Below are 26562 nucleotides of genomic sequence, written 5' to 3'. Positions count from 1 at the left end.
TCTTGCGATAATTTTCCTTTAAAAAGGGGGGTATAGAGTGATCTCTTTTCATCAAAACAAGACATAATGCCCTGAAAGCTGACTTCAAACCATGGTTGAAAATTCAGTTATTTACACTTTATCACAATCTACAAATACATTTTTTTGTTGGTGTGTTTTAAAAAGAAAAAAAATGTCCATCATGCACTGCTGCAGGCAGCTTGGCACTTCATACAAGAGGATTTTTCACCCCCGAGCAGTTTAGGTGGCCCCCTTAGGGAAGGCATGAGAACCCCGAGAATTAACAGAGGAGTGGAAACAGGGCCAACCAATTCCATCATTTCCTCTCTTGGTCTCTCAGGAGGGAGTTCAGAGCCAGCCTATCATGCCAGATCCTGCCCCAGCCCAGCTGATTTGTTAACAGCATTTCTGGGATTACAAGGGAAACCCTTACGGGCACCCAGGGTTTGCTGAATTGTCGTGTCTAAAGGCAGATGCTGTCCCTTCCCAAGCTCACGGAGATTATTTGGTGTCACGCTTAGGGCCACCTAGGGGCTCTACGGAGGTGCAGGCGAGGGTGGCTGGCACTTTAAACACTGAGGCCTAGGTATGGAAACCAATCCAAGTTTCGGCTCAGTTGGGTTTTTCTCTCCAGAAATTAGAGCTTGTGATAGGATGGGATAAAACTGCTGTCAACAACTTCCAGGGGGTGAAAAAGCTTTGGTTATTTTTAAACTAAAACTTAACAACTCGATAAACTTTTTTTTTGGTAAACTTAAAATAAAATCCCCCCCACCACTTTTAAGAATGTCTCCAACTTTTAACAAGCCCATTAACTTTAGAGTTAATTTAAGTTTATTTGAAAGAGAAAACTATTTTATTGTCCACCCAAAAAAATGACAATTCATCACATTTACTTTGATTAAAAAAGGACTAAACTTTATTGACAAACTGCTGCAGACATTTTGACATAAGTTTAAGCTACCTATTTAGGCAGACTTACACATGTAGCATTTAATCTTCCAAGAACAAAATGGGAGGACGGTACAAATCCAATTAGGACTTTAACTTATGTACAAAGTGGATTTTGACTCCTTTTTCATTCAGCTGCAGTGTCCCTTTTTATATCACGCTAGTGTTGAGACATACTTGACTAACTACCTTGGGAACAGTTCAATATTGACAACCGTCAACTTAAAAAAATCATCAGCTTTTGGTTCCAGTGTCCAAGTGAGCTTTTCATGGAGTGCAGAACCTCAGATGGACAAAACACTTTGTCTTTTTAAATACTGAAATTTTAATTATTAGTACTATCACTGAAAGATTTTTCGTGGCTAAAAAGCTCTGCATCAAATTCAATCCAGGTGGCCAGCCCCTCTCCCCGAATCAACCTCTTCAAAACCTACTCCCCACGAAGTATCTCTCAACACTGTATGCCTGGGGCTAGATTTCAAAACCCACATAATGAAAAAGTCAGTTTTACAAACCTAATTTTGTTGTTGTTGTTTTAAATCAATTAACGTTAAAAATTGCATCAACTATTTAATTCATGAGGATCTTTCATATTAAAATTTAACCTTAAGATTCAACCGCCATGTGCTTTTAAAGGAAACATTTTTAGAGACATCTGAGCTCACTTTTACATGGTGGCACCTACTGCCGTTAACGTTTGTGATTTTAAATCTTAAACAGCCCTGAATTTTGAAATGTAGCCTAGTTTGGGATTCTGCAACTACAACTTTACGGGATGCCTCAAATCAAAACTAAGAGAAAGTTAACAAGCCTTAAACTTCAGAACCTTTAAGCAAGCAATGTCACTTTTGAAACTAACAGGTTTGTGGTTTTTTTTTTACTCAACTTCTTTTTTTTTATTATAAAAGGTACATTTCTGTTTATATTTAAACAACAAAGAAAAAAGCATCTACACACTTAAAAAATTAATTCGATATTCCTAAATCTATTTTAACTCATTTTAAAATACTACATACAGAAGCCAGAATGCAGAGTTAAGAATGGAGTAAGGTGGGGAGAAGAAGGGGACCACGAAGAAAAACACTTAGACAATTACTTGTCTGTTGTGGGTAAAGCAACAGGAATCCTGGGAGATACAAGAAATCAGTAACAACTTTGCTCATAACTGATATTTTCCCCTCATGTTTGTTTTTAATAACGTCCATATGGGTGCTCTCTGTACGCTCCCTTCACCGGCCTAGCTGGAGGGGCCTTCAGCGATGGCCTGGTCCCATTCCAGTCGTCTTGGCCTGTGGGGAAAGCAAGAACAGTTTATAAACCACGTGCCACTGGCATTCTGGGATGAGCAGGAATAGGTCATATGGTAAAGATCACCAAAAACACTGCTTTGCTTCCAGTGTCTTGCCACATCCCAGTGGTCCTTGCTTTTCACTCTGCTTGGCCCTCCTGAACAGCTTAACTTCCCAGCTGTAGGGCAATTTTGTGTGGACAGACAGAAGGAAACAGCTCAGAAAAGGCCTAGAGTCATCTTTAGCATAGAGGTTCTCCACAAGCAACATGATCTGTGCTCCAGCCCCCAAACCTGGATAAACCCAACGCCTTGCCTGAGACCGTGAGGAAATGAATCTTAGCAGGTCTGCAATGCCCTTTTTCCTGTTCCCAAAGGAACTGGACAGAAAGCCTCAGGTAATGTGGCCACTTTGGGAAGTCTTTCAGACTGGAAACAGGTAGCTCCCTTTCCAACAGCAAGTCAGGTTTCCCTGGTGAAAAGTGTCCTCTGGGGCGCCTGGGTGGCTCAGTTGTTAAGCGTCTACCTTCGGCTCAGGTCATAAGGGGCTCCCTGCTCAGCGGAGAGCCTGCTACTCCCTCTCCCATCCCCCTGCTTGTGTTCCCTCTCTCGCTGCCTGTCAAATAAATTAATAAAATCTTTAAAAAAAAAAAAAAAAAGAAAGAAAAAAGAAAAAAGAGAAGTGACCTCTGGCTCCCTGGGAGAAGCAAGCAAGAGCCACATTTCACGAGGCCTCCCCACCAGCAGAGCTGGTCCACTGTTCTGACAGAGGGAAGTACCATCGAAATGTGTTTATAGCACTGATACGGAGAATTCATTGTTTCCTTTCTCATGCAATAGTCCACAGAGCCAGACAACACGGTTGACATCCTCAAATGGCTTTCCTTTGTTACAGGGAAAAGCCTGAGGGAAATGATCGCTTACTTCCATAGCTGACCGCTTATGAAAAGGAGTTGAGTTTATGAGCTTGTACTTCCCACTCGCCCCCATACTTTACCCACGCCAGTTCGTCCCTGATGCAGTTCTCCAGCTGCCTGCATTCACAAATATGAGCCTCCATCACTACAGGTCTACGAAACCTCTATGTGGACCTGAAGTCCCACGGAACCCTAGCTGAGCCTGTTTATACCCTTAGTATAATAGGTACATCCATCACTTTCCAAGTGGCTTCTGGTACTAACAAGACAGTTTATTTTTGTAATTCTGTTTATAAAGGCAGAAATCATAACAGATTAACGATGGCAACATCACACCAGGAGCAAAAGAGGCAGCCTGCCTCTTTCAGTCTAGTCTCTTCTCTGGCCAAACAGAAACGTAATTTAGTCAAACACATACAGAGGCCCCATTGTGCTGCCTCACCGATGGGAGGGAAATACCCTGGGGCAATCCCACTGCCCTTCTAAATAGTGGCCTACGAGCAGAGCAGAGCAGAGCAGTGTTACTGACGGCAACTGTCCAGTACCATTTTGCTAGAATTGGTAAAAACTGTTTCCCTGGGCAAGCAGCTGACTGGCTGCTACATACTGTGCTGAGGAGTTAAGCTCAGCTCGTCTGTCTGTGGGAGCTCTAAGAAGCTCCCTACTCCCTCTTTTCCGCTAGGGGTAAGGGGAGACTGTGAACTAGTGTCTTAAGATGAAGTGTCCATTGCTGAGCCCCTGGCCGAGGACTCTGGAATTCCCTCAGGTATGCCGAAAATACCTTGCATTTAAAAGGCTGCTCTCTCTGCACCCACTGCCTCATGGCACTCCCTCTGGGGCCCATTAACACGGGGCCATAATTGGCTCTTGCGGACACTCCTGAGCAATGTGTTTTCAACTAAACCTCAGGGAAGACAGCTTGGTTCTGCTGCCATTCCAGCCTCTGTAGCTCTCTTGGAATCAAGGACTGAGTTGAGATGTCTCCACGCCAGTAAGGAGCTTGGTGCCAGTACTGCCCTGAACTGGTTCCAGCCCCTACCGCTTCAGATCTGAGAGTGACAGGGACTATTCTTGCACCCAACCTACTTCTGGCCAGCTACTTGCCATCTCGTTCCCTTTCAGCTAACATTTCCTCTACATTGAGACTCTTTTCAGTGAGATCCAAAATTGTTCTTAAAAATGAAGTGGGGTGGGGCGCCTGGGTGGCTCAGTTGGTTAGGCATCTGCCTTCAGCTCAGGTCATGATCCTGGGGTCCTGGGATTGAGCCCTGCATTGGGCTCCCTGCTCAGTGAGGAGTTTGCTTCTCCCTCTCGCTCTCTCTCAAAACAAATAAATGAAATCTTAAAAAAAAAATGGAGTGGGGCTGGAGAATAAAATTGGATATGATGAAGTTCTTTGCACCAGCAGCAAAGGACCTGCAACATGACCTAGGCCTGGCAATCTCTCCTGGTCTAAAGTAGAAAAAGATCAACATCGGCTTAAAAGTTTGCTGCTCCAACCAGGCCAAGCTGGACCTGAGCCCTAGTTTAAGACATCTGCTTAGCCTTCCAAGAGTAACTCTGTCTCACCTTAAGATCTCCTCTTTCTATGGCACACCACACAATTTCAATAAGAGCGGGATGGCTATTGTCACATCTACCAACATCTTGGCTTTCTAGAGGCTCCTCTTTGGGTGTGTGACTGGCAACCCCCAATAATCCGGTCACTAGCACTCCTGCAGGCGCTTACTTGCACACTCTGCCCACCATGGAAATAAAGACATACCATAAGCTTCATAAGAATCTTGAACCTCCCCATGTCCATAGTCATAATATTCTGAGTCCCTGAAAGCCAAAGACAGAGTGTTAGAGAGCTACAGAGTAACTCTATTTCCATTTCCCCTTGCTCCCACATTTCAGGCATTTTTCTACACGTGTAAGACAGGAAAATGCCCATTTTGCCCCATCTCTAAACCAGAAAGTATTTCCAAAACACATATGTGCTACATACTTAAACAAAAAAAAAATTACAACCACAGCAAAGAAAAATGGATACCACATAATTTAAATTGAAAAAGCACAATCCAAAACTGACCATCTTAATCATAGTGTACACACACACACACACACACACACACACACACACACTTATAGGGCTCACTGGAAGAGAATAATCAAACATGCTGTTCTGTCCCCACTGTAGAATTATGAAATACTTTTTCAATCAATCGCAGACAAAATACATATACACAAAAACATTACTTAAGGCAAGCGCAGAAAGTAACCTAAGTTATGGTAGTAGGATTCTAGCTTCTTTTTGAACTTTTATGCACCTTTAATGTGGCAAGAATACATCAAAACAATTTAAAGGCATTTTCCCTTCATTTCCATGTGGTCGCAGCTCAGGAATTTCTCATCTGCTATTCCCAGATTCTACACTATAAATTAAGATTCACAGTGACCTAAGCTTACAGCTCTGTGCGCCTTACAGATGTGGAGAGCGAAGGAGCTGCCCTCCAAAGGGGAGCCATACTGCTCCTTAGATGTGTGCTACCTAAATCTCTCGGTTGCTCCAACTCCCTCCATCCATCCCTAGGACACAAAACAGCACTTCTATTGCCTGACTTACCCTTGGCTCTGGCTGTAATAGCCTTCGTAGCCTTCATAACTCTGTTCTGCATATGTGTCATCATATCCCTAGAACAAATCAAATGAAATACAAAGTCAGAATCACACAGAGTAGGGCAGGTAATTACATCCCATGGGAGGACAGTAGGCTTCTAGAGTAACAGAATGCAGAATTTCCCCCTTCAAAATTAACACCCACTGGGGAATAGCTGACAGAGAACAGGTTTTGTTTTGTTTTTTTTAAATGAAACAAAACTGAACCACCAACCAAACCAAACCAAACCAAACCACCCTTCAAATTGTGGGCAGGAAGCAAGGTAAAATGCTGAACTTGAGCATTATCAGGAGTACTAGCAAAAAGACCCCTTACTAAAACACTCTATATTTATCAAGGCACAGCCTATTTCCTGTTTAATCTACTCACACATAGTAGATGTAGATTTTAAACTATGCTTAAAATGGAAAAATCTTCTCATAGTTTAACATTTGCTGTAAGAGAAGAGACCAGACTCCAGATCTTATTGGCAGTCCCTGCCACCTACATCAAGGGCCAATGCCCTATCACTCAATTTCCCTGGGCAACCTTCTAGGTATTGGGAAATGGCACACTGTTCAAACTTCTTACATATTCTTCATATGTTTCTGGTGCAGGGGGTGGAGGCAAAGGTATTCTCTGGATGCCTGCTGTCCGTGCTCTTGGCGCTGGAGCACCCCTCACCGTAGGTGGGGGTGGCACTCCTCGAGTCACAGTGGCACCTCTGGTGATGGCTCCTCTCACTGGTGTACCACGCACCAAAGCCCCCCGAGGTGGTCCAACACCACGGCCCCTGCAAAAAGAAAATTTATTCTAAACGGTGCTTTTAATACATAGATAATACTTTCATGTTCAGATTTGTTTGCAAATTCTGGAGCTAGACAGATTTCACAATGCCTTAAGTAGACTATTATTACAACACAGAGGAAAAAACAAACAAACAAACAAAATTCGCAAAAAACCCACAGAGGAATATATGGGTGGGTAAAGGACCCATACTGGAGACTCCCCAGGTTCCACAGTGGACCTGTGAATGCTTCATTAGGGGACTACTTTGGAAAGTCTGAACATTCCATAAAGGCCAATCACAAAAGAGAAAATCCTAAAGCCAGAGACCATTTTAAAATGCTAGAACTACACTGGGTGTTATACGCAAACAATGAATCATGGAACACTACATCAAAAACTAATGATGTACTGCATGGTGACTAACATATCATAAGAAAAAAAAAATGCTAGAACTGTCCAAAATTAAAAGACCAAAAGTTTCAACAGGACTGCTGCACCGGACTATGGCCAAAATACCTAAGACCTACTTATTCCACTCTTGATGGTACAAATCCTAAGGCCCCCTTCCAAGCTGGAAGTAAGAGCACCATTAAGAGAGAAATGGTACTGGCCAAATTTACACCCTGTTTCTAGTTGTCTCCATTATTTTTACCTGGGAACAGGTGGAGGAGGAGGTGCAGCTCCTCGGCCTCTCACTGGCACCCCACGTCCGCGAGAGGGCTCTGGTACTCCATTCAAGTAGGAGAGCTCTAGAAACTGCTCCTGGCAGATATCATCCATCATATCCTGCAAATGAAAGATAATAAGGACCACTGGGCCACATCTCCACCTTCTGCTGAGAAGCTGTCCAGCCCACATAAGCCTTGGATACTAAGACCAGCTCTGAATGCCCGGATGAAGTCTCAGGTCATGCATTTTCTGAAGTCAAATGGCACCCTACCTGTCCCCTCTTCGAGGAAAGTCCTGATGGCAGACCCCTCATTATTCAGCTGAAGCTCTTCAAAATTAGTCCCTACCTAGTTCTCCGATCACTTCCACGCACTCTGCGTGGATAACCTCCTTTCAAGCCATGCAGAACAACCTGTAGCTCAGAACCCGGCACACTTATACACCCATACTTGCCAACGGCTTCCTCCTCCTAGATCAGTAAAAGTCACTAATGTTAATTAAGCTCTACACACTGGGCACTTTATAATAAGCTCTCTATAGATTTTGCAGTTGAATCTTCAAGATAACCCTGAAGTAAGCAGACAGGTCTTCCCATTTTACAGCTGGGAAACAGAATCAGGGCATATAAAGCCACCGGCATAAGGACATACAGCTAGTAAGTGGCAGACTTGACGTGAACTCAGAATTACCTCTCTCCAAAATCTAGGCTTTGAATCATTAGACTACATTGCCTTTTTTGTCCACCTAAGAGACTAACTCACTCTTACAAGACTTAATCTAAAATATTACCTCTTTTGAAAAACTGTCTTTGATGCCACCCCCACTCCCTCCTCTTTTTCCAGAGCACCGTGTAATTTTCTCTACCCAAGCACTTACCACGTCATTCTAGAATTGTCTTTCTCACTAGATTGTGAGAAAGGAGCCATTTTTTGTAACTTCAGACCCAAGCAGAGTATTAGGCACCTACCAGATACTTAACAAATGTTTGGGATGAACAAGGAACCTGAGGCTCAGAAAAGTGAAATAATAACTTGTCCAAGATGGCGCGGATAAAGGTCCCAGTCCAGTGCTCTTCCTACTGTACCAGGAAGCCTCTCTGGTACAGTTAATGGTTCTAAGGGGAAAACGGAGGCTCTGGTCATGGACGCAAAAACAGGCTCACTTTTTTCTTCTTCACAGGAGGGAAGAATTGAGTCAAATGCCATTTGCAAATCTTTTCACATATTTCCTGATGAGAGCCATTCAGTTTTAATACTCCATGCTTTTTTACATATCCCAGCTGGATAGAGCTTCAAGAATAGAAGATTCTAGTCACCACAGAGATGCCCCCCCTCCAACTCTTCCCCTCCTACCTCACATGACTGCTGCTTGAGACCCACCCTGGAGAATCAAGTGACCAATGACAGCCCCTTTGCCTAGATTCTTCCAAATGCTATACCAACACTGAAGAAACCCAGATATGCCTGGCAGGCATCTTTTTAGAAGATCCACTTACATGCAAGCCTTGTAAAGCTATCCCTTTTGAGAAATACGCTGAGACTAAGGACAAAGAGGAGATGGGCATTCCCCTACAGTCCTTCAGAAACCAGGTGGCTCAGGATGCTTCAACAGAACACAAAAAGAGTAAAAAGAACTCCCTCAAGGGAAAATTTACCAGCTCTGAGGTCTTCTCTAGGATATTTTAAATTGGCTGTTTCACATTTGAACATTCTAACGAAGACGAGGTACTTGGAAACAAAGCATCTGAGACAGTGTTGGAATTCTTAGAGTTCAGCATTATAGGTACACACTGCCTATAAATTTTTGCTCTACCAATTCTCACATCCTCTGACACCACATGTAGTTCCAACGCCTCATTCTGTGTACACAAGAAAACCAAGAACTGCATCTCACCTCCTCTTAGTTTTAGTGATGAAAACAGGATGCTTATTCAATTCTAGTTATGAGTATTTCTGATGCTTCCTAAGGTTCCAGATTCATCCTTGGTTATTAAATATTCAACTGTAGTATGTTAACTCTGACAACTACCTGGTCTTGCTGAGCAAAAATCACACCATTTCCTACTTATTCAAAGAATGGACCCTCTGACCAGATGGTAATAAGCAACACAGGTAAACTGCTCTGTCCCAACTCTTCATGGGCCTCAGTTATACTCTGAAAGGAACTGCACACCAATTTGTTTAATATCATCAACAGTCAAGCCTATAACAATCATGACTCTTTCAAATCAAACTCTATGTAAGAAATTCCTCCAGGAGAGAAAGCCCTGAATGCATCCAAGTCAAAATTTAATCTATTAACATTGGATGCTAGAACCCCCTTACTGTTATCTTCTACACACTCTAGAGTCTAGAACACAAACCCTTGAGTACAGGGGATTTACGACCATCTTAGCCATTTTCTTATCATAACCTCCTCATTCCACACTAGCACCAACACACTTAGCTCAGTGAAGACTCCATTAAATCTTTGTTAACCAGATGTTAAAATGTCAGACACACTGTGGACCTAGGATACTAACAACAGATCCTGGTATATAACTAAAACCACATTAGACAAGTAAGGGGAGAGTGGCTTTGGGGCATAGTGCTTTGAGAACTAGGTACAAGGAACACATCACCTCAGAAAAATGAACATACAGAATTTGGTATGCAATTTTAGGTTATGCAGAGACCGTGGTTAAGAACCCCTGCCTTATTAGCAACAGCACAAGATCCCAGTTCTCTCTTGCTCAAAGATACAGGATGTGGATTTCCTTACTGGTACTAGGAACTTCTTGACTTCCTCCATAGCATGGGCCATAAGAGCATAAGCCTCACATGGGGGTCCAAAGACTTCAATGAAGACATGCAGATCCATATTCAAGTGGGCATATTTGGGGTCTCCACCTTTGCGCAGCTCTTCCTCCTATGGAAAAATGCAGAAAAACATCACATCACATGGATGTCCAAAGAGACAGCAAGAAATAACCTAAACACCTAAGAAAAACAATAAAGTTTAAGAAGAAAGCAAAACAAGGTCTGGAGAATAGTAATTCACACAACCTGCTAAACCTGTAATCAGTCTGCTACTAAAAGTTAACCGCTGTCTCAAATTCTTGGTGTATTCACTGCAGCTCTTATTAGAAGGTGTGGAAGAGAGAAACTTAAATCCAGTCTTCATTCAGATTATCAGCTGTTTGCCAAGCATGCATGCATTCATTCACTGCCAAGCATTTGCTTTTAAATCCCAGGTAGTCTGTTAAGTACCAGGTCTTTTTCTTCTTCTTCTTTTTAACTTTAAATAAATAAATAAATAAATAAATAAATAAATAAGCAAGCTTATTTATTTATGGGGGAGCAAAGGGAGCCTGAAGCAGGGCTCTATCTCTCCTGAGCCAAAACCAAGAGTCAGATGCTTCTGAGCCACCCAGGAGCCCCTAAACTTTTTTAATTTATTAAGTAATCTCTGTCCCCATTGTGGGGCTCAAACTCATGACCCCGAGACCAAAAGTCCCATGCTCTACTGACTGAGCCAGCCAGGTGTCCCAGCACCAGCTCTTCTTATTTGCTTATATGGTCTGGGGAGTTCTAAAGTAGGAAAAAAATCAGGACAGAGTGAAGAAAATCTCATGTAAATCGCATTAGGTAGAATAACATACTTCAGTCCAAAGTGTATTCAGCTAGTGAGAAATGTGAGTGGACAAACGAAGAGGCTCTGAGAAAACAATGTTCAGCAATATAGGCTGCATAAAAAGAGCCCTGAATGACGAAGTTTTTAGGCAGTACCTGGTATGTCTCATCTAAAAAGCTGACCCTAGAAGGTTAAGACTATTCTGTTTTGTGTTTTTGTTTTTTAAGATTTTATTTATTTACTTGACAGAGAGAGACAGCCAGCTAGAGAGGTAACACAAGCAGAGGGAGTGGGAGAGGAAGAAGCAGGCTCCCAGCGGAGGAGCCCGATGTGGGACTTGATCCCAGAATGCCGGGATCACGCCCTGAGCCGAAGGCAGACGCTGAACGACTGCGCTACCCAGGCGCCCCAAGGCGATTCTGTTTTGATAGGAAATTTTTTGATACTTATAAAGAATATACAAAGCCCCTGGGACTATGACATGGAAAAAAAAATCAGCATTAGGTTCTGTTGTCAGGATTACTCATGGTTCCTTTTGAAATACTTTCTTTTAGTGTTCTTTACGTTCCAGCTGGCTCTAAAAAACCCAGACAACTAATCCTCAGACTCACCTGCACTCACAACATTACTGTTCTCACTTTTCTGTGTTACTGGAAAGGGAATAGGCTATTGACATTTTAGTGTCTTTAGTCTGGATAAGTTTTAGTATATCCAGCTCTCTTCCAAGTTTTCATGGACAAGCCTACAAATGTGAAAGTTGCTACTGCTGCCTCCATTACTATGCAGTCAAAAATAAGGAAAAGAAAACAATCACCAGGGCACGCCTAGGCTCTTCCAGTGTTGCCAAACAAGTGAGTTAACCTGGTCTATAATCTCTTGCAGCCAACACAAATTTAAGGGATTCACATTCTGTACACTTACAAGTGCTGGCTTCCAGAACGCATTGTCTTCTTGCCTCACTGATATGAGCTTACCTTGGCTTTGTCTCTCATTGAGCCCTTGCCCAGCACAGAGATCTTTGCACCTGTCTCCTCTTGCAGTCTTTTGATTGTATTCCCTTGTGGCCCAAGGATCTTCCCCACAAAATTGAACTGACAGGAAATAAAAATAGATTTCTCAATACACATGTTCCTATAAAACATTTCCACATGCAATATCTCATTTGATCTTCAACAACCCTGTAAAATAGGGAGTGTATTACCATTCCCATTTTACTGAAGGATATGCTGAGGATAGACTGAAAAAAGTGAATAGTCTAAGACTATACAAGTAGAAAGTAGCAGTTCCTAGACTTGAACTTGGGTTTCCTGATACAGTCTGGTGCTCCTTCCACATCATCACACTGCAACCCTTAGTACTTGAACACATATAAATATTTTTAAGGCAGTGACCTCAGAACAGACATATGGCATTCTTTTGCAGTACTTGTTAGGTAAACTAAATAGAACTAATTTCTTTCCTTTGAAAAAAGGAAAAGAGGAGGAGGAGAAAAACAAGAAAGGATTTATTTAAAAGTAAAACACTAAGAAAGAATATTAACTTCATCTAGCCAAGGATTTGTGTTACATTTCCTGTATTTAGATTTTGCATCAATCTTTTTTCCCACCACATCAATCTTTTGACAGAGAGCAACTCTTCAATTTTTTTCTTTAAACTTGGAGCCTGAACAAACATTTGAGAAAGAAACTCTTTTTGGTAATAAAAAGTTGATTCTATTTCCTTCCTAGTTCTAGGTATGCTGTTCGTTATGGACTTAGATGTTTCAACTGCCAGAAACAAGTACTGCAAGTCTGGAAGAGAAGCTTCACAGGCTCAAGGACCTGATGCATCACAGTTTCCCGAAGTCTTTATTTCAGCCCATGGCTCTCACAGCTACAAAGACCACGAAGTGAGTGAGGCATGTTACGCCTTACCTTGGGATACTGCTTGACAGGTATCAGTACCCGCTCCTTCAGCTTCATGTTCTTATGAGAAAATAAATCCAAGTAATTCTCCTCATCGTCCTTTTTTGAATCTCCTTTCTGAATCTTCTCAATTTCTGGATAAGACAAACACGATTTAGTTTGTTCTGGTAACTAGAGGCAAATTACCAAGCCTGCCTAAAGCAATAGTGGAATATAAGACCAAACAGTTCAGACGTGTGGAGCCAACTGGGAAACTGAAAGGCTGCTTCTCATGAAAGCAGTTTGCTCTTCCATCCCCACCTGAAGCCTCCACCTCAGAGCCTTTCAAATGTTTCTCAAGAAAAGCAAATTTAACAAAACCAATGCAGAGAAATGGGGATAAGGGGATAAATGAACTAAAAATAAAGTCTGCATCAAGCAAAAGAAAGCATAAAGTCGTATCTTTATGAAGAAACAAAGGTCAGTAATTTAAATACACAATGAAGAGTACCATTAAAATTCCATCGTGAGAGTAGTGCTTTGGATGACAGTCCTTGAGAGTTCTGAAAGACGAGTTGTGTGAACTTTGGAAAGGTACTTAATTGCTTTAATTTTTGGTTTCCTCATCTGTAAAATGGAAGCAATATCTACCTCATGAGGTTGCTATACAGACCGAAAAAAATAACATACGTACACGTACTAATTAAAGCCCATTTCCTAGAAGAGCTTACCATACAGTCAACGTTACCTAGCCCAAATTCAGTCAACCTCCTGAAGGAAAACATGCACCAAGGTACTTTCAATTCACAGGGTAAGACAGTTTCATCGGATATAACCTTAGTATCCAAAAAGATTTCCTATAATTAGGGAACTTCATTCATTCATTCATTGGAAGCATTTGAGTGCTTCCTGTGGAGAGGCAGATGAAGGGAGAGACACAGGTATGATCATTAACCACTAGGGAAGACTTACTAAGGGCCAGGCATCTATCCTATAAAGTACAGGAGATACGGCAGAACAAGTCAGATAAAATCCCCATCTTCACTACGTTTAGACACGGACATTCGCAGTCTATGAAGATGGCAATGAAGTACACTTAAGTGCTACGACAGGAGTACGAACAGAGATGGGCCAGAGTGCGTGCAAGCAATGAACAGCAACTAAAAGGTTATATGGTCCACTGAAAACAGTCAAAAAAAGAAATTTATACTCCCTGAAGTCAGTGGAACATTCTAAATAACGCGGAATGTTCTCCTTATATACTATTCCCATACTGTGTTTCTATACTCTATAATTTTTAAAAAAGATTTTATTTGAGAGAGAGAGAGAGGAAGAGAGCATGCCCTGGGGAGGGGGGCAGAGGGAAAAGGAAAGAATCTCAAGCAAACTCCCGGCTAATCAGGGAGCCCAAGGTGGGCTTGATCTCAAACCAAGATCATGTACTGAGCTGTAACCAAGAGCTGGATGCCCAACCGACTGAGCCAACCAGGCACCCCGCTATCTTCTGTAATTTTAAGGTAAGGGTTCTCAAACTTCAGTATGCATTGGAATCACCTGGAGGGCTTGTTCAACTAGATTGCTGGGCCCCAACGCCAGTCTGGGATCTGTGTTAGGAATCTGCATTTCTAGCAAGTTACCAGGGTGACACTGATCTTGCTGATGTAGGGATCACACTTTGAAAGCCACTGGTTTAAGGTATAAAGATACATGACTTCAGGGGCACCTGGCTGGCTCAGTCGGTGGAGCATGCGACTCTTGATTTCGGGGATGTGAGTTCAAGACCCATGTTGGGTGTGGTGATCACTTAAAAATAAAATAGTAAAAAAAAAAAAGATATAATACTTCAAACACATTGTGCAAACCCATACCTTTAACAGTTTTTAAAAATAACTGTTTAGACTAAGGCTGGCTGTGAAGTATACAGATGAAGGAAAGTCACTTTGATTCTAACAGACTTCAAAAGAGTTCAGAATTTCAAACTGAAGGCGTCTGCTTATTAAAAAGCCTAATTTCACATGTTATAGGATATGGTGAGCTAACTGAACTGTTTATGGCCAAAAGCACACACTCCCCTGTTTTCTGACAATTAAAACTGCTAATCATATTATAAATATTCTTTTTAAAAAATATTTTATTTATTTGACAGAGAGAGACAGAGGGCAGCAGAGCGAGAGGGAAAAGCAGACTCCCCACTGAGCAGGGAGCCCGACTCAGGGCTCGAACCCAGGACCCCAGATCGTGACCTGAGCCGAAGGCAGATGCTTAATGACTGAGCCAGCCAGACGCCCCATCCCATATTGTAAATATTAACTAAACCTTTACTCCTATGAGAAGAACTGTAGATGACAGTGCTCTTCACATTCCTATGTTTCATTGCTTGAAAGAGAGAACAAATTTGACCTTAAAATTAGCAGACTAAATGCTTCATTCAACACTCTTGTTTGCTGTTTTACTGGTGGTATATCCTGACCTCTAGTCTGCCCTCCCACTTACTGCTAATATTAGCCTTTTCTAGTCACTAGTTTTGAACCTACCATCTCTGAATACATCTCTTCTTGAGTTTCCAGGCTGAAAAACCGGGTACTCAATCCTCAAAAATCCTAGCAACAAAGATGCCACCTTCGTGACCTGAAAACATCCCAAAGAGCTTCTAAAAATGTGGAACAAATTACATGCTTCATTTTAAATGTCTCTTTGTATGTTCTAATTGCTACCATCTAGTTAGGCCCTCTATTTTATAGCACTTTTCAGAAACTTTACTTGGCCAGTGCAAGAAGATAAGAGTCAAAGCCTGGTAATCTGTTGTACTCCTATAGGAAGGAGGGCTGCAAAAATTGAACTCAGGAGAAAGGTTTGTTTTTATGCAATGTAATGCACCCTGTAAATTTAAGGCCTTTCCTTCTGTAACGTGGATCCTTCTGTTATATTTTGCACTAGTCATATCTTAATCAGAATCCTTTTGTCCAGTTCATCACAAAAATTTTAAAAGAATATTAAAATATGTTTAGAGAAGCCCCAGAAGGATGATTTAAATAAAACTGAGCACTGAAAAGATAAAAGAATCATGGGAGTTTAGCCTAGAAAGCAAAACACAAAGAGGCAACTTTAAGTCTTCAAGAGGGCTCCTCTTCCATGTTTGGAAGGGAAAAGACTGAATATTCATTCAATGTCTACTATGTATCAAATACCGTACAAACATTACCTTATTTATCCTACAAAATAACTCAGTGAAGTAGCTGGTACTACCCCTATTTTACAAATGAGGAAACACACTCAAAGAAAAGTTTTTCTTTTTTTTTTAAAGATTTTATTTATTTATTTGACAGAGATAGAGGCAGCCAGCGAGAGAAGGAACACAAGCAGGGGGAGTGGGAGAGGAAGAAGGCTCGCAGTGGAGGAGCCTGATGCGGGACTCAATCCCAGGATTCCGGAATCACGCCCTGGGCTAAAGGCAGACGCTTAACGACTGAGCCACCCAGGCGCCCCCAAAGAAAAGTTTCTAAATCACAGAGCTGTTAAAGTACCAGAATAAGGGTTAAAACCCAGCCTTTCTCTAACTTTAAACCTCATGCTTTTATTACTGCCTCTCAATGAAGAGTTTCTGAAGGGGGGTAACTTTATTTAAGCAAGGAAGAGTTCCTTTTGTAAAATTTTGCGTACGGTTTATATCCTCAGACACTGTCATGTGGTTCAAGTCCATGAAAGGACTCCGTGGGTGCTTCAGATGTTCAGCAGCCTGATCTTGTCTGGCTTCCCCCACCCCCCCAATTCTGTTTTTCTCTCCTTGGCCTTCTTCTTCTTGGAGAGCTTAGAGTAGGTTGTATTGGGAAGAAAAAAAAAATCAAGGAGAAGCTTCCTAAAAATGGTTTAACCTTCAGGCAAAAGTACTTTCTAGACAACTTTTTTGAAACTAACTCCTTTAAGTGATCTTTGCTTGGGCCTCCAGAGACCTTGGATGTCCCAAGAGCCAAAGAAAGGAAAGCAAAGGTGTAAACAACACAGAGAGGTGACCCATTTGTTTTCTAGCCAGACGCTTATAAATAATCATATTTCATCCAGTGTCTCTATGTGTCAGGAATTTTGTACTTATTGTTTCATTTTGTCTTTATAACCAGGACTATCCCTATTTAACAAGTGCAAAAACTTGGGCTCAGAAAAGTTATGCAACTTGTCCAAGACCACAAAACTAGTTAGTGACACAGCAGGTACTTAAACCCAGGTCCCTCCTTCCACCAGTCAAAGCAAATTCAACTAATATTGTGGCATTTCTTTTACTCTATCTTTGACTATAATTTAACTGTTCCTTTTTGGGTAGGTCTTACCACAGATTGTAAGCTCTAAAGGATGAGGTTTCTTTTTCTTTTTTTGGTGCAAAAAGGTGGTTTTATTAAAGCACAGGGATAGGACCCATGGGCTGAAAGAACTGCCAAGGATTGTTTCTTAAATGCATAGCTCAGAGGAAAGAGCATGACTTTTGAAGCTGGACAGAACTGTGTTTCCCACTTATGCTACATGCTTGGTATGTGACCTTGAGCAAGTCATTAAACCTCTCTTAGTCTCCCTTCTTACTTTTAAAAAGCATAACAAAAAAAAAAGAGAGAAAAAAAGATTTAATAAACACAAAAATGTTAATACTAGAAAAGTTAGGAAAAATTATATACAAACTTTATCAACTGGATTGGCTTAACTAAAAACAGATTACCACGAACATTTCATTAACTGAGCATTTGATAAGGGCTGCATAAGCAGCAAGACGGTGGTCAAGATTTTCTAAGACATCCAGAGACAGTGTTTTTAAGAGGGCAAGATTCAGAGAATCTCTGCTCCAAAAGGTCAGGGGTCATGCCCTCCTCTCAACTTTCAATGCACTTGGTTCATACTTCTAACCACATTACTCCTTCCCTTGTTAATGATTTCTGGACCCCTTCCATCACTAAACTGACTACCTGCCATTTTTAGTATAATGTCTCATACACAACAGACATCCATAAATGTCTACTGAATGAAAGAAACGTACCATTAACACTCTCAATGGTTCATGACTTTTATCATTCCGAAGTTTATAATTCTATGCCCTATACCTTCATGACTTTATCATCCCCAAATTTGTAATTCTCTGCCCTATATCTTTTCTGTTGGTACCCACTTGTGGAATCACAAGTCCAGTAAGTTTACTATCTTTGTATAAAGAAACTCCTTTCTTTTTATTTATCAAATTACTTAACTGTTTTAAACAAGAGCACAGACCAATCGGTTCTTAATCTTTTTTGGGGTCATCTTCCCCTTTGAGAATCTGATGAAAGCTGATTAGCTCCCTAGGAAAAGATACCAACACAATATTTCACAGACAGTGTTGACAGAGAATAGGTATTAGTTCAGAAAAATCTCCCAAAGTCTGAGTAAAGAGCCCTCTAACGGGCTCAATTCTCACATTCCAGGATAGTGGCAAACCCTGTTATGACATATTGACCATGGTCTCTTGAATCTCTTTCTTACGATACAATTTAAAGTTTAGAGCTTCTTTTTTCTTTTTTAAAGATTTTATTTATTTATTTGAGAGAGAGCAAGAGTGCATACAAGTGGGGCAGAGGGAAAGGAACAAGCAGACTCCCCACTGAGCAGGGAACCTGCAGTGGGGCTCCGTCCCAGGACCCCAAGATCATGACCTGACCCAAAGGCAGATGTTTAACCAACTGAGCCACCCAGGCATACACCCCCCCGTTTTTTTTTTTGAGATAATTGTAGATTTATATGCAGTTGTAAGAAATACAAGATCTCAACATAACATAATAAAAAAAATTAAAAAAGGGGCGCCTGGGTAGCGCAGTCGTTAGGCGTCTGCCTTCGGCTCAGGGCGTGATCCCGGCGTTGCGGCATCAAGTCCCACATCGGGCTCCTCGGCTGGGAGCCTGCTTCTCCCTCTCCCCTGCTGTGTTCCCTTTCTCGCTGGCTGTCTCTCTGTCACATAAATAAATAAAATCTTAAAAAAAAAAAATTAAAAAAAAAGAGATAAAAGATCTCATATACCGTTCACCGAGTCTTCTCCATAACACTTTGCACATATACAATACAGTATCATAACCAGAAAATTAACATTAACACAATCTACTGGCTTTATTCGGATTTCATCAGTTTTACACCCACTTGTGTGTTTAGTTCTATGCAGTTTCATCAGTCATGTGAGCACCACCACAGTCAAGGTGCAAACAGTTCCATCACAGGGATTCCTCATGCTACCCTTTTGCAGCCACAGTCCCGTCCCTCCAGCTGTTCCTCATCACTGGCAACCACTTATCTGTTCTCCATCTCTATTATTTTGTATTTTCAAGAATGTTAAATTAACGGAATTATACAATATGTTTCCTTTAGAGACTGGATCTTTTTACTCAGCATAATTCTCTTGAGATCCATCCAAGTTGTTGCATTTATCATTTCTTTTCATTGCTAAGTAGTATTCCATGGTATGAATGTACTAGTTTATTCACCTATTGGAGGCATATGGTTTGTTTTCAGTTTTGGGGTATGAAGAATAAAGCTGCTATGAACATTCATGCACACGTTTGTGTGAAACTAAGTTTTAATTTTTCTGGGATAAATGCCCAAGAGTGCAATTGCTGAGTCGTATGGTAAACATATGTTTAGTTTTGTAAAAAACTGCTTTATCAGAGAAAAATGTATGCTAACAATATTTTGCTTAATCTCACTAGTATTATGTTCCATAAAAATAGTATTGTACCGTATGTATCTAGCCTTATGGGACTTGCTTTCCTAACATTAGATTTCCAAGATTTCCCTATGTTGTTGCATCTAGCTGTAAGTTTTCATTTTCACAGCTATATAAATATTTCATTTTGAAAGGCTCACAGTCTCCAATCAATGGTGAAACAAGGTGCACCATCTTGTGAACAAGGTGCACCATTTTATGAATGAGGCATTCATGTACAAAAGTTTCTTTGGGCATATTCCTAGGAATGGTGTTGCTGAATTTTAAAGGAATTTGAAAGTTAACTTTCAGATGAAATGTTAAAACTGTTATCCAGAGTGGTTGTATCAGTTCACACTTCCACCAGCAATGTTTGAGTTCCTTCTAATTCTCATCCTCTCAAACCCTAAACGTCTTGTTTGACTAAATTTGTTTTTAAAGATTTTATTTATTTGACAGAGAGAGAGACAGACAGCCAGCGAGAGAGGGAACACAAGCAGAGGGAGTGGGAGAGGGAGAAGCAGGCTCCCAGCGGAGGAGCCTGATGTGGGGCTCGATCCCAGAATGCCGGGATCACGCCCTGAGCCGAAGGCAGACGCTTAACGACTGAGCCACCCAGGTGCCCCATTGTTTGACTAAATTTCTGTCAATATTGCAGATTTTCATTATTTTCCTGTCTCCAAAATTTTTTTCTCACTTATCTTCATTTCCTCTTTCAGCTACTTTATATTCAGCATGTCAGGTTAAAAAAAATAAATCCTTGGGGCGCCTGGGTGGCACAGCGGTTAAGCGTCTGCCTTTGGCTCAGGGCGTGATCCCGGCGTTCTGGGATCGAGCCCCACATCAGGCTCCTCTGCTAGGAGCCTGCTTCTTCCTCTCCCACTCCCCTGCTGTGTTCCCTCTCTCGCTGGCTGTCTCTGTTGAATAAATAAATAAAATCTTAAAAAAAAAAAAAAAAGAAAAAGAAAAAAATAAATCCAGTTGCGGTGCCTGGGTAGCACAGTCGGTTGAGTGTCTGGCTCTTGGTTTGGGCTCAGGTCACATTGGGGTCATGTGAGCGATCCCCAAGACCAGCTCCATGCTCAGTGTGGAGTCTGCTTGAGATTCTCTCTCCTTCTCCCTTTCCCCCTCCCACTCGTGCTCTAAGATAAATAAATCTCTTAAAAAAAATAAAAAAATAAATCCAGTTGGAATTAGTTTGGGAAATGCAAAAAATCAACTATTAAAAGTTCTCTGTCACCTTTACAATGCTAGTCCCCCTACACCCCCCACAACTTCCCCAGGACATGGCATATTTCTCTTTTCATTCAGATCTTCCTTTATCACCTTTAGTAAAATTTTAAGTTGATAGTATGTGATCACAATATTCCTCATCTGTACTGAGATAAAAATTCTTCCTCATAGAACGGCCAGGAAGATTGAGTAGGTAGCATACCTCATGGCCCATGTTACATGCTCTACACAAAGGTTAAATATTATTTAATGTTATTGTTTATCATTATTCACATACATTTTGAACTGATTTTTATTGCTTATCCCAAGGCAATTGATACTATTCTTTTTTTAATTTTTTGGATACTATTCTAAAAATGAGATTTTCTCTTTTCTAACTGGCTACTGCTCATGTATCAGAAACCTACTGATTTGTACATCTCTATCTTGTAATCAGCTGCATCCCGGACCACTTTCCTATGTAAACAACAATACTGTTGCAAATAATGATAACCTCTGCCTGTTTACCCTACTATTTATATTTATATTTGGTCTAGAATTCTTTGTAACTAATTCCACTTTCTGATTTTATTAGGTTTTGCTAGCCCTGTAGATGAAATGAAATAGATATTTCTTTATATTGTGAAAGAAATAAAGGAATTAAGTATTTTGAAGTTTCAACAGACTGTCTTTATTTTTTTTTTTTTAAGATTTTATTTTTATTTATGTGACAGAGAGACAGCCAGCGACAGAGGGAACACAGCAGGGGAGTGAGAGAGGAAGAAGCAGGCTCCCAGCGGAGGAACCCGATGTGGGACTCGATCCCAGAACGCCGGGATCACGCCCTGAGCCGAAGGCAGACGCTCAACGACTGCGCTACCCAGGCGCCCCAATCAACAGACTGTCTTTAAATGTCTGATGAGTGCTTTTGAAAGACGGATTTCTTATATTTTCAAGATCTTGTGGGGATTGTTAACTATTCAAAATGTTTACTTACTCCTGAGTCATTTACACAAACTTATATTTTCCTAATTGTACAAAGTAGAAAAAGAACACTGCTCTACATACAAGCATTGTATGTTTATTACATAAATATGTAACACAAGATCAATTATTTTTGTTTCAGAAAACAAGCATGGGTACACTGAGTCCTTGCATATCTGCAAATGCATTTAATTGTCATCATAGCTGAATATCAATTTGGCTAACATAGATGTCCATATTTGAAATGTAAATCTCTCAGAACTGTGTTGATGTTTTTCCATCATGCAATGAAGATGAGTATTCGTTCATCAAATATTTAGTAAGAGTCCACTCTGTGTGGCATTCTTCCGAGGAACAGGAGATATAGCAGTGAACAAAGCAGACAAAGGATCCCTGCCCTGGTAGAGCTGACATTCTAGCTGTGAAGGAGCAGTGGTTAACAAATACATACGTAACTACAATATATAATACAGCAGAAGCTCATTAAGTACAAAATAAAATAAAGCTGGGGGGCATCTGGGTGGCTCAGTCAGTACAGCATACGAGTCCTGATCTCAAGTTTTCTAAGTTTGAGCCCCACGTTGGGTGGAAAGATCACTTAAAAATAAAATCTTTAAAAAAAAAAAAAAAAGTAAGGCTAGGAAAGGAACAGGAAGGGGTATGAGGCTGCTGAAGGACGAGTGGTCTGGGTCTTGAGGCTTCTCTTGGGAAATGAGCAGAGGTGCCTGAGAGAGTCAGTTAGAGCTAGGCTCTGCTCTCTGGGTTTCCTCCTTCTTCTGGCCTTATTATCTTTACTGACCTGTTAGCTAGCACTCCAATGCATTCAAATAAACTGCAATATTTTGTCCAAGTAGTACAAAATATTTTTGAAGTACAATTTGTTGTAGGTACTATATATAGTAGGGGGTGGGATGGGTGGGGAAGGTTAGGTGTATGGATCCACACTCAGACTGACTTCAAATCCTAGCTATGCTGCTTACTAATTTTATTCCTGAGGCAAATTATTTAATCTCTGGGTGCCTTGATTTCCTCATCTGTAAAAATGAGGATAAGAGTAACTTGCTCATTGGCGCGCCTGGGTGGCTCAGTCCTTAAGCGTCTGCCTTCAGCTCAGGTCATGATCCCAGGGTCGTGGGATCAAGCCCTACATCGGGCTCCCTGGTCTAATGGGAGTCTGCTTCTCCCTCTCCCTCCTGCTCTCTCTGCTTGTGCGTGCGCTCTCTGTCAAATAAATTAAATCTTTAAAAAAAAAAAAGTAACTTCCTCATAATATTGTCACAAAGACTAAATATTTGATGTGAAGTGCTCAGACCAGTGCCTGGCACAGTAAGTGTTAACTGTATTTTTCTTACACGTATCCTTATCAGAGCTTTTTTTTTTTTTTAAAGATTTTATTTATTTGAGAGAGAGAGAGCAGAGCTAGAGAGCAAGCGAGCTACGAACTGAGGGGAGGGGCAGAGGGAGAGGGAGAATCAGACTAACCCTGAGCAGGGAGCCCAACTCAGGGCTCAATCCGAGGACCCTGGGATCATGACCTGAGCCGAAGGCAGATGCTTAACTGACTGAGCCACCCAGGCACCCCTTTATCAGAGTTTAAATACTACTATTCTGTCTTCTGAGAGTCTCACTTCCTCACAGTGGGTTGACTTCACTACAATCCCTTTTCCAGATCATTAAAAAATACGTTAAGAACCAGGTCCAATATACATCAAAACTTAACCCCACTAAGAAGCATCCATATACTCCAAGTCTGTTTTCTCAATGAGCCAATTCTCCAATTAAAATTTTAGTTCATTAAAAAAACACCAAAAAGCCCAAGTTAAAAAATATTAAAGAGCACTCTCTTGTAACAGAATTTAAGCAGTAAGAGTGAAAATTTTAAGTAACTTTTTTAAAAAAGATTTTTATTTTTCAGTAATCTCTACACCCACACGGGTTCCAACTTACAACCCCAAGATCAAGAGTCACATGTTCTACTGACTGAGCATAAGTAACTTTTAAGGATCAACAGTTTTTGATGATTATTCTAAGGAAACATCTTTTACTTGAAAGACAAACACTGTACTAGGCACTTGGTGTGGTCAGAAAGGCAGAAAATACCTTGTTTTCATACCTTATTCAGTACCATGGATTTACAACTAGAAGAAAACTGTGGTGATAAGTTATTATCTGATTATGGCCAAAGGGAATGGTGCTAGTACTTTTCATGACATTTAATTCTCTCAACTCACAATCCCACTTTCCAGATAAGGTTACTGAGGTTCAGAAAAGGTTCAGAAAACTTCCCCAAGAGTAGGTAACTAATTAAGGGTCAGAATTTCAAACCTAAGCTAACACCTTTAATTCTAAAGTTTGTTATTCTTACTCATTTAACCTGACCTGCTTAAAGATTAGAGGAAATAAAAAATTAGACTACCAAGTCAACCTTTAGCATTTAGCCTGCCATTCCTAAGTCTGCATGTACTTGCTTTTAGATTCAAACACCTGGTGTTTGCTATATGCAAGACAACATGAAAAATACAAAGATAAAAGAAGGCATCCTGGTCTTCAAGAACACTACGAACAGTAATGTTTGAAACAATCTGTGTTACAGAACAGAAAAGCACCCAATTGAAAATGTAAGCAGTTTACCCAAATGTCCTTTTTCTTGACCACAGCGAGCTTTGTTTATTGCATTAAAAAGTGAAGACCGCTACGCAATGTAGGGAGATAGAGAACAAAGGGGAGGGAAATGGTATTTTCATAACGATCTGTCCATTATAGCAACCTTGTCAAAGAGTCCAACTACTCATCTAGTGTTGAAGGCTGCAACTTTTTACTTGCTTATAAAATTCAGTTCTCCATAGAAATACTTATTAAAATAACGTTTTAACTACAAGTGAGGGCAAAAGAGACGGCTTTAGGGAGAAATCAGAGCAACTAGGTGATTGGCCAGTGCAGAGCAGGAAAGGAGCGTTAGTCCACAGACTGAGAACAAAGACTACTTTTCCTAATCTATTTCAGTACTGAAGCAAAAAGAAATAAAACAAGAAGACCAAGCCTTTCAGGTACAAGCATCCTGCGACTTCTGTTTTTGTCCATCTTGGGGAATGTCCTGCAAACCACCCCTTACCTCCTCCTACCCCATTTCACCGTCTCTAAGATTATTTTTACCCTTCTGATGAACAACACCTTGTAAAATAAAGGGGTCCAACCTTCCGGCTCTATAGCGATTATCATTTTATCTGCCGAATTCGGAAATCTGATTCGGAAAACCTCAAGCTCCGATTCCCACAGGTTGCTCCCGTCGCCGAGCAACTTAAGCTCCTGTTACCGCTAAGTCCTACCCGGCCCCAACGACCGCGGCGCGCTGGACAGGGCACTCCAGTCTCACCCCATTTCACCTCGGCCCTCCCTCCCACGGTCCCTCCCCGGCTCGGGCTGTCTTCACCCCCTATACCCTCAGTAGAGGCGTCTACCGCCACCCGCAATGAAGAAAGCTTTCCCTTTGGGGGTAGGGGGAGATAAAGGTTCATTTCTGGAAGAATCTGAACACTCGGAGCGCAGGGCAGCTGCAAGAAGTGGGAGGGGGAAGGGTCGGCAAAGGGGCGGGGAGCGCAGCGCTATCCATCAAGATCTTTGCGCTAAGAAATCGCCAAGTCCCCTTCGGGCCTCCACTGCAGTCTAGAAATTCTCCCTCGCACCGAGGGCCCGGATGGGAGTGTGGAATCCAGGCTCCCCAGGATGAGGATGAGAGAAGGGGAGCTCCCGACTGCCTTGACCCCGAGGGGGCGGGGGGCGGGAAGCGGGCGGAACAAAGCCACTGCTGCCCATGCCCCCGGGTGACCAGGCGACCCAGAGGGACCCGGGAGGCCCGCTTACCTGCCGTCAGTAGCTGCATGGCGTGAGTGAAGGACGGGTCGAGCGAGTCCTTCTCGGCCATGAGTTCGGGCAGGTACTTGTTCTCCGGCTCCATCTTGACAGAGGCAGTGGCTGAGGGGGGCAGCAGCGGGGTCGGTGCTGGACCGCCCACTGTCGCGTCGGGACCCGTGGCCGAGGGCGGCAGCAGCGGTGGTGGCTGCGTGGCGGGCGAGGCCCGGGCGCCCCCCCGGGATCCCCCGCCGCCTCCCCGGGACCGATGAGGCAGAGGGGGCTGCCGAGACGGCGCCTGACGCACTGAGGGGTGGGCTCCGGAGGGGTCCATGGAGCCGCTGCGGCCCGAGGACCGGCTCATGCGCGCGGCGGGGTCGTCCCGGCGCTGCATTGGGGCGGATGTGCGATCGAGGGATCGAGGAAGCGACGCGGCAGCGGCAGAGGCCCGAGCGGCGGTTGGCGGGGGTGGGAGAGCGGGAGCGACAGCGACCGAAGCCGACCCGAGCGACCCAGCGAAAGAGAGCACCGGAAATGAGGCGGCGCGCGTGCGCAGCCAGCCACCGGCACCGCCCTTGGGTCTCTCCGCGGAGAACAAAGTCTCCAGTCGGGCCACGGCGCCTGCGCACCGCCGCGGAGCCCGAAGAAGTCGCCTCCCCGCTCCCCTTTTCCCTCCGAGCCCGCCAGGCCAGAGTCTTGTGCGCGTGCGCGAGTGGCCGCGGGCTTCGTTTTCTTTTCCACGTGACTCGGCGCTAGCGGAACACGTGTCTCCTCCCCCTCTGGCCGAGCGCGCGGAGGGGCGGGGGCTGTGGAATGTCTTTGTCTGCGCGCGGGCCCGCGGAGTGTGGGGCGGGAGACCTGTTACTCGCGGGGCCACGCCCCCGCCAACGGCTGAGACGCGGAGGGGGCCCGTGCTCAATGGGGTTGGGGGTGGACGTGGGGTGGGGTGGGGGGGGTCACTGAAGTGTGGAAATGAACGGAGACCCGAGTGAGGGTCGCGGGAGGGCGATCTGAGCAGGAAGAGAGGAGAGAGACTGCCTGAACAGGGAAGGGGAAGAGACAGG

At 42.6% G+C, this 26562-nt stretch overlaps 1 protein-coding gene across 1 annotated transcript; it reads right to left on the bottom strand.

Moving 5' to 3' along the window:
- Positions 1-896: 896 nt before the first annotated feature.
- On the bottom strand, positions 897-26133 carry KHDRBS1 (KH RNA binding domain containing, signal transduction associated 1). Its single transcript, XM_026516815.4, has 9 exons — positions 25511-26133; positions 12781-12905; positions 11842-11958; positions 10016-10162; positions 7239-7372; positions 6389-6590; positions 5765-5832; positions 4922-4980; positions 897-2240 (listed from the first exon to the last, which is right to left on the bottom strand). Exons 1-9 carry the CDS (start codon positions 25890-25892, stop codon positions 2143-2145), a joined length of 1332 nt encoding a protein of 443 aa, XP_026372600.1. The 5' UTR covers positions 25893-26133; the 3' UTR covers positions 897-2142.
- Positions 26134-26562: the final 429 nt, after the last annotated feature.

Source organism: Ursus arctos, unplaced genomic scaffold (genome assembly GCF_023065955.2).
Source record: "Ursus arctos isolate Adak ecotype North America unplaced genomic scaffold, UrsArc2.0 scaffold_32, whole genome shotgun sequence".
In the NCBI taxonomy this organism is placed as follows: Eukaryota; Metazoa; Chordata; class Mammalia; order Carnivora; family Ursidae; genus Ursus; species Ursus arctos.
This window is presented reverse-complemented; position numbering and strand designations above follow the sequence as displayed.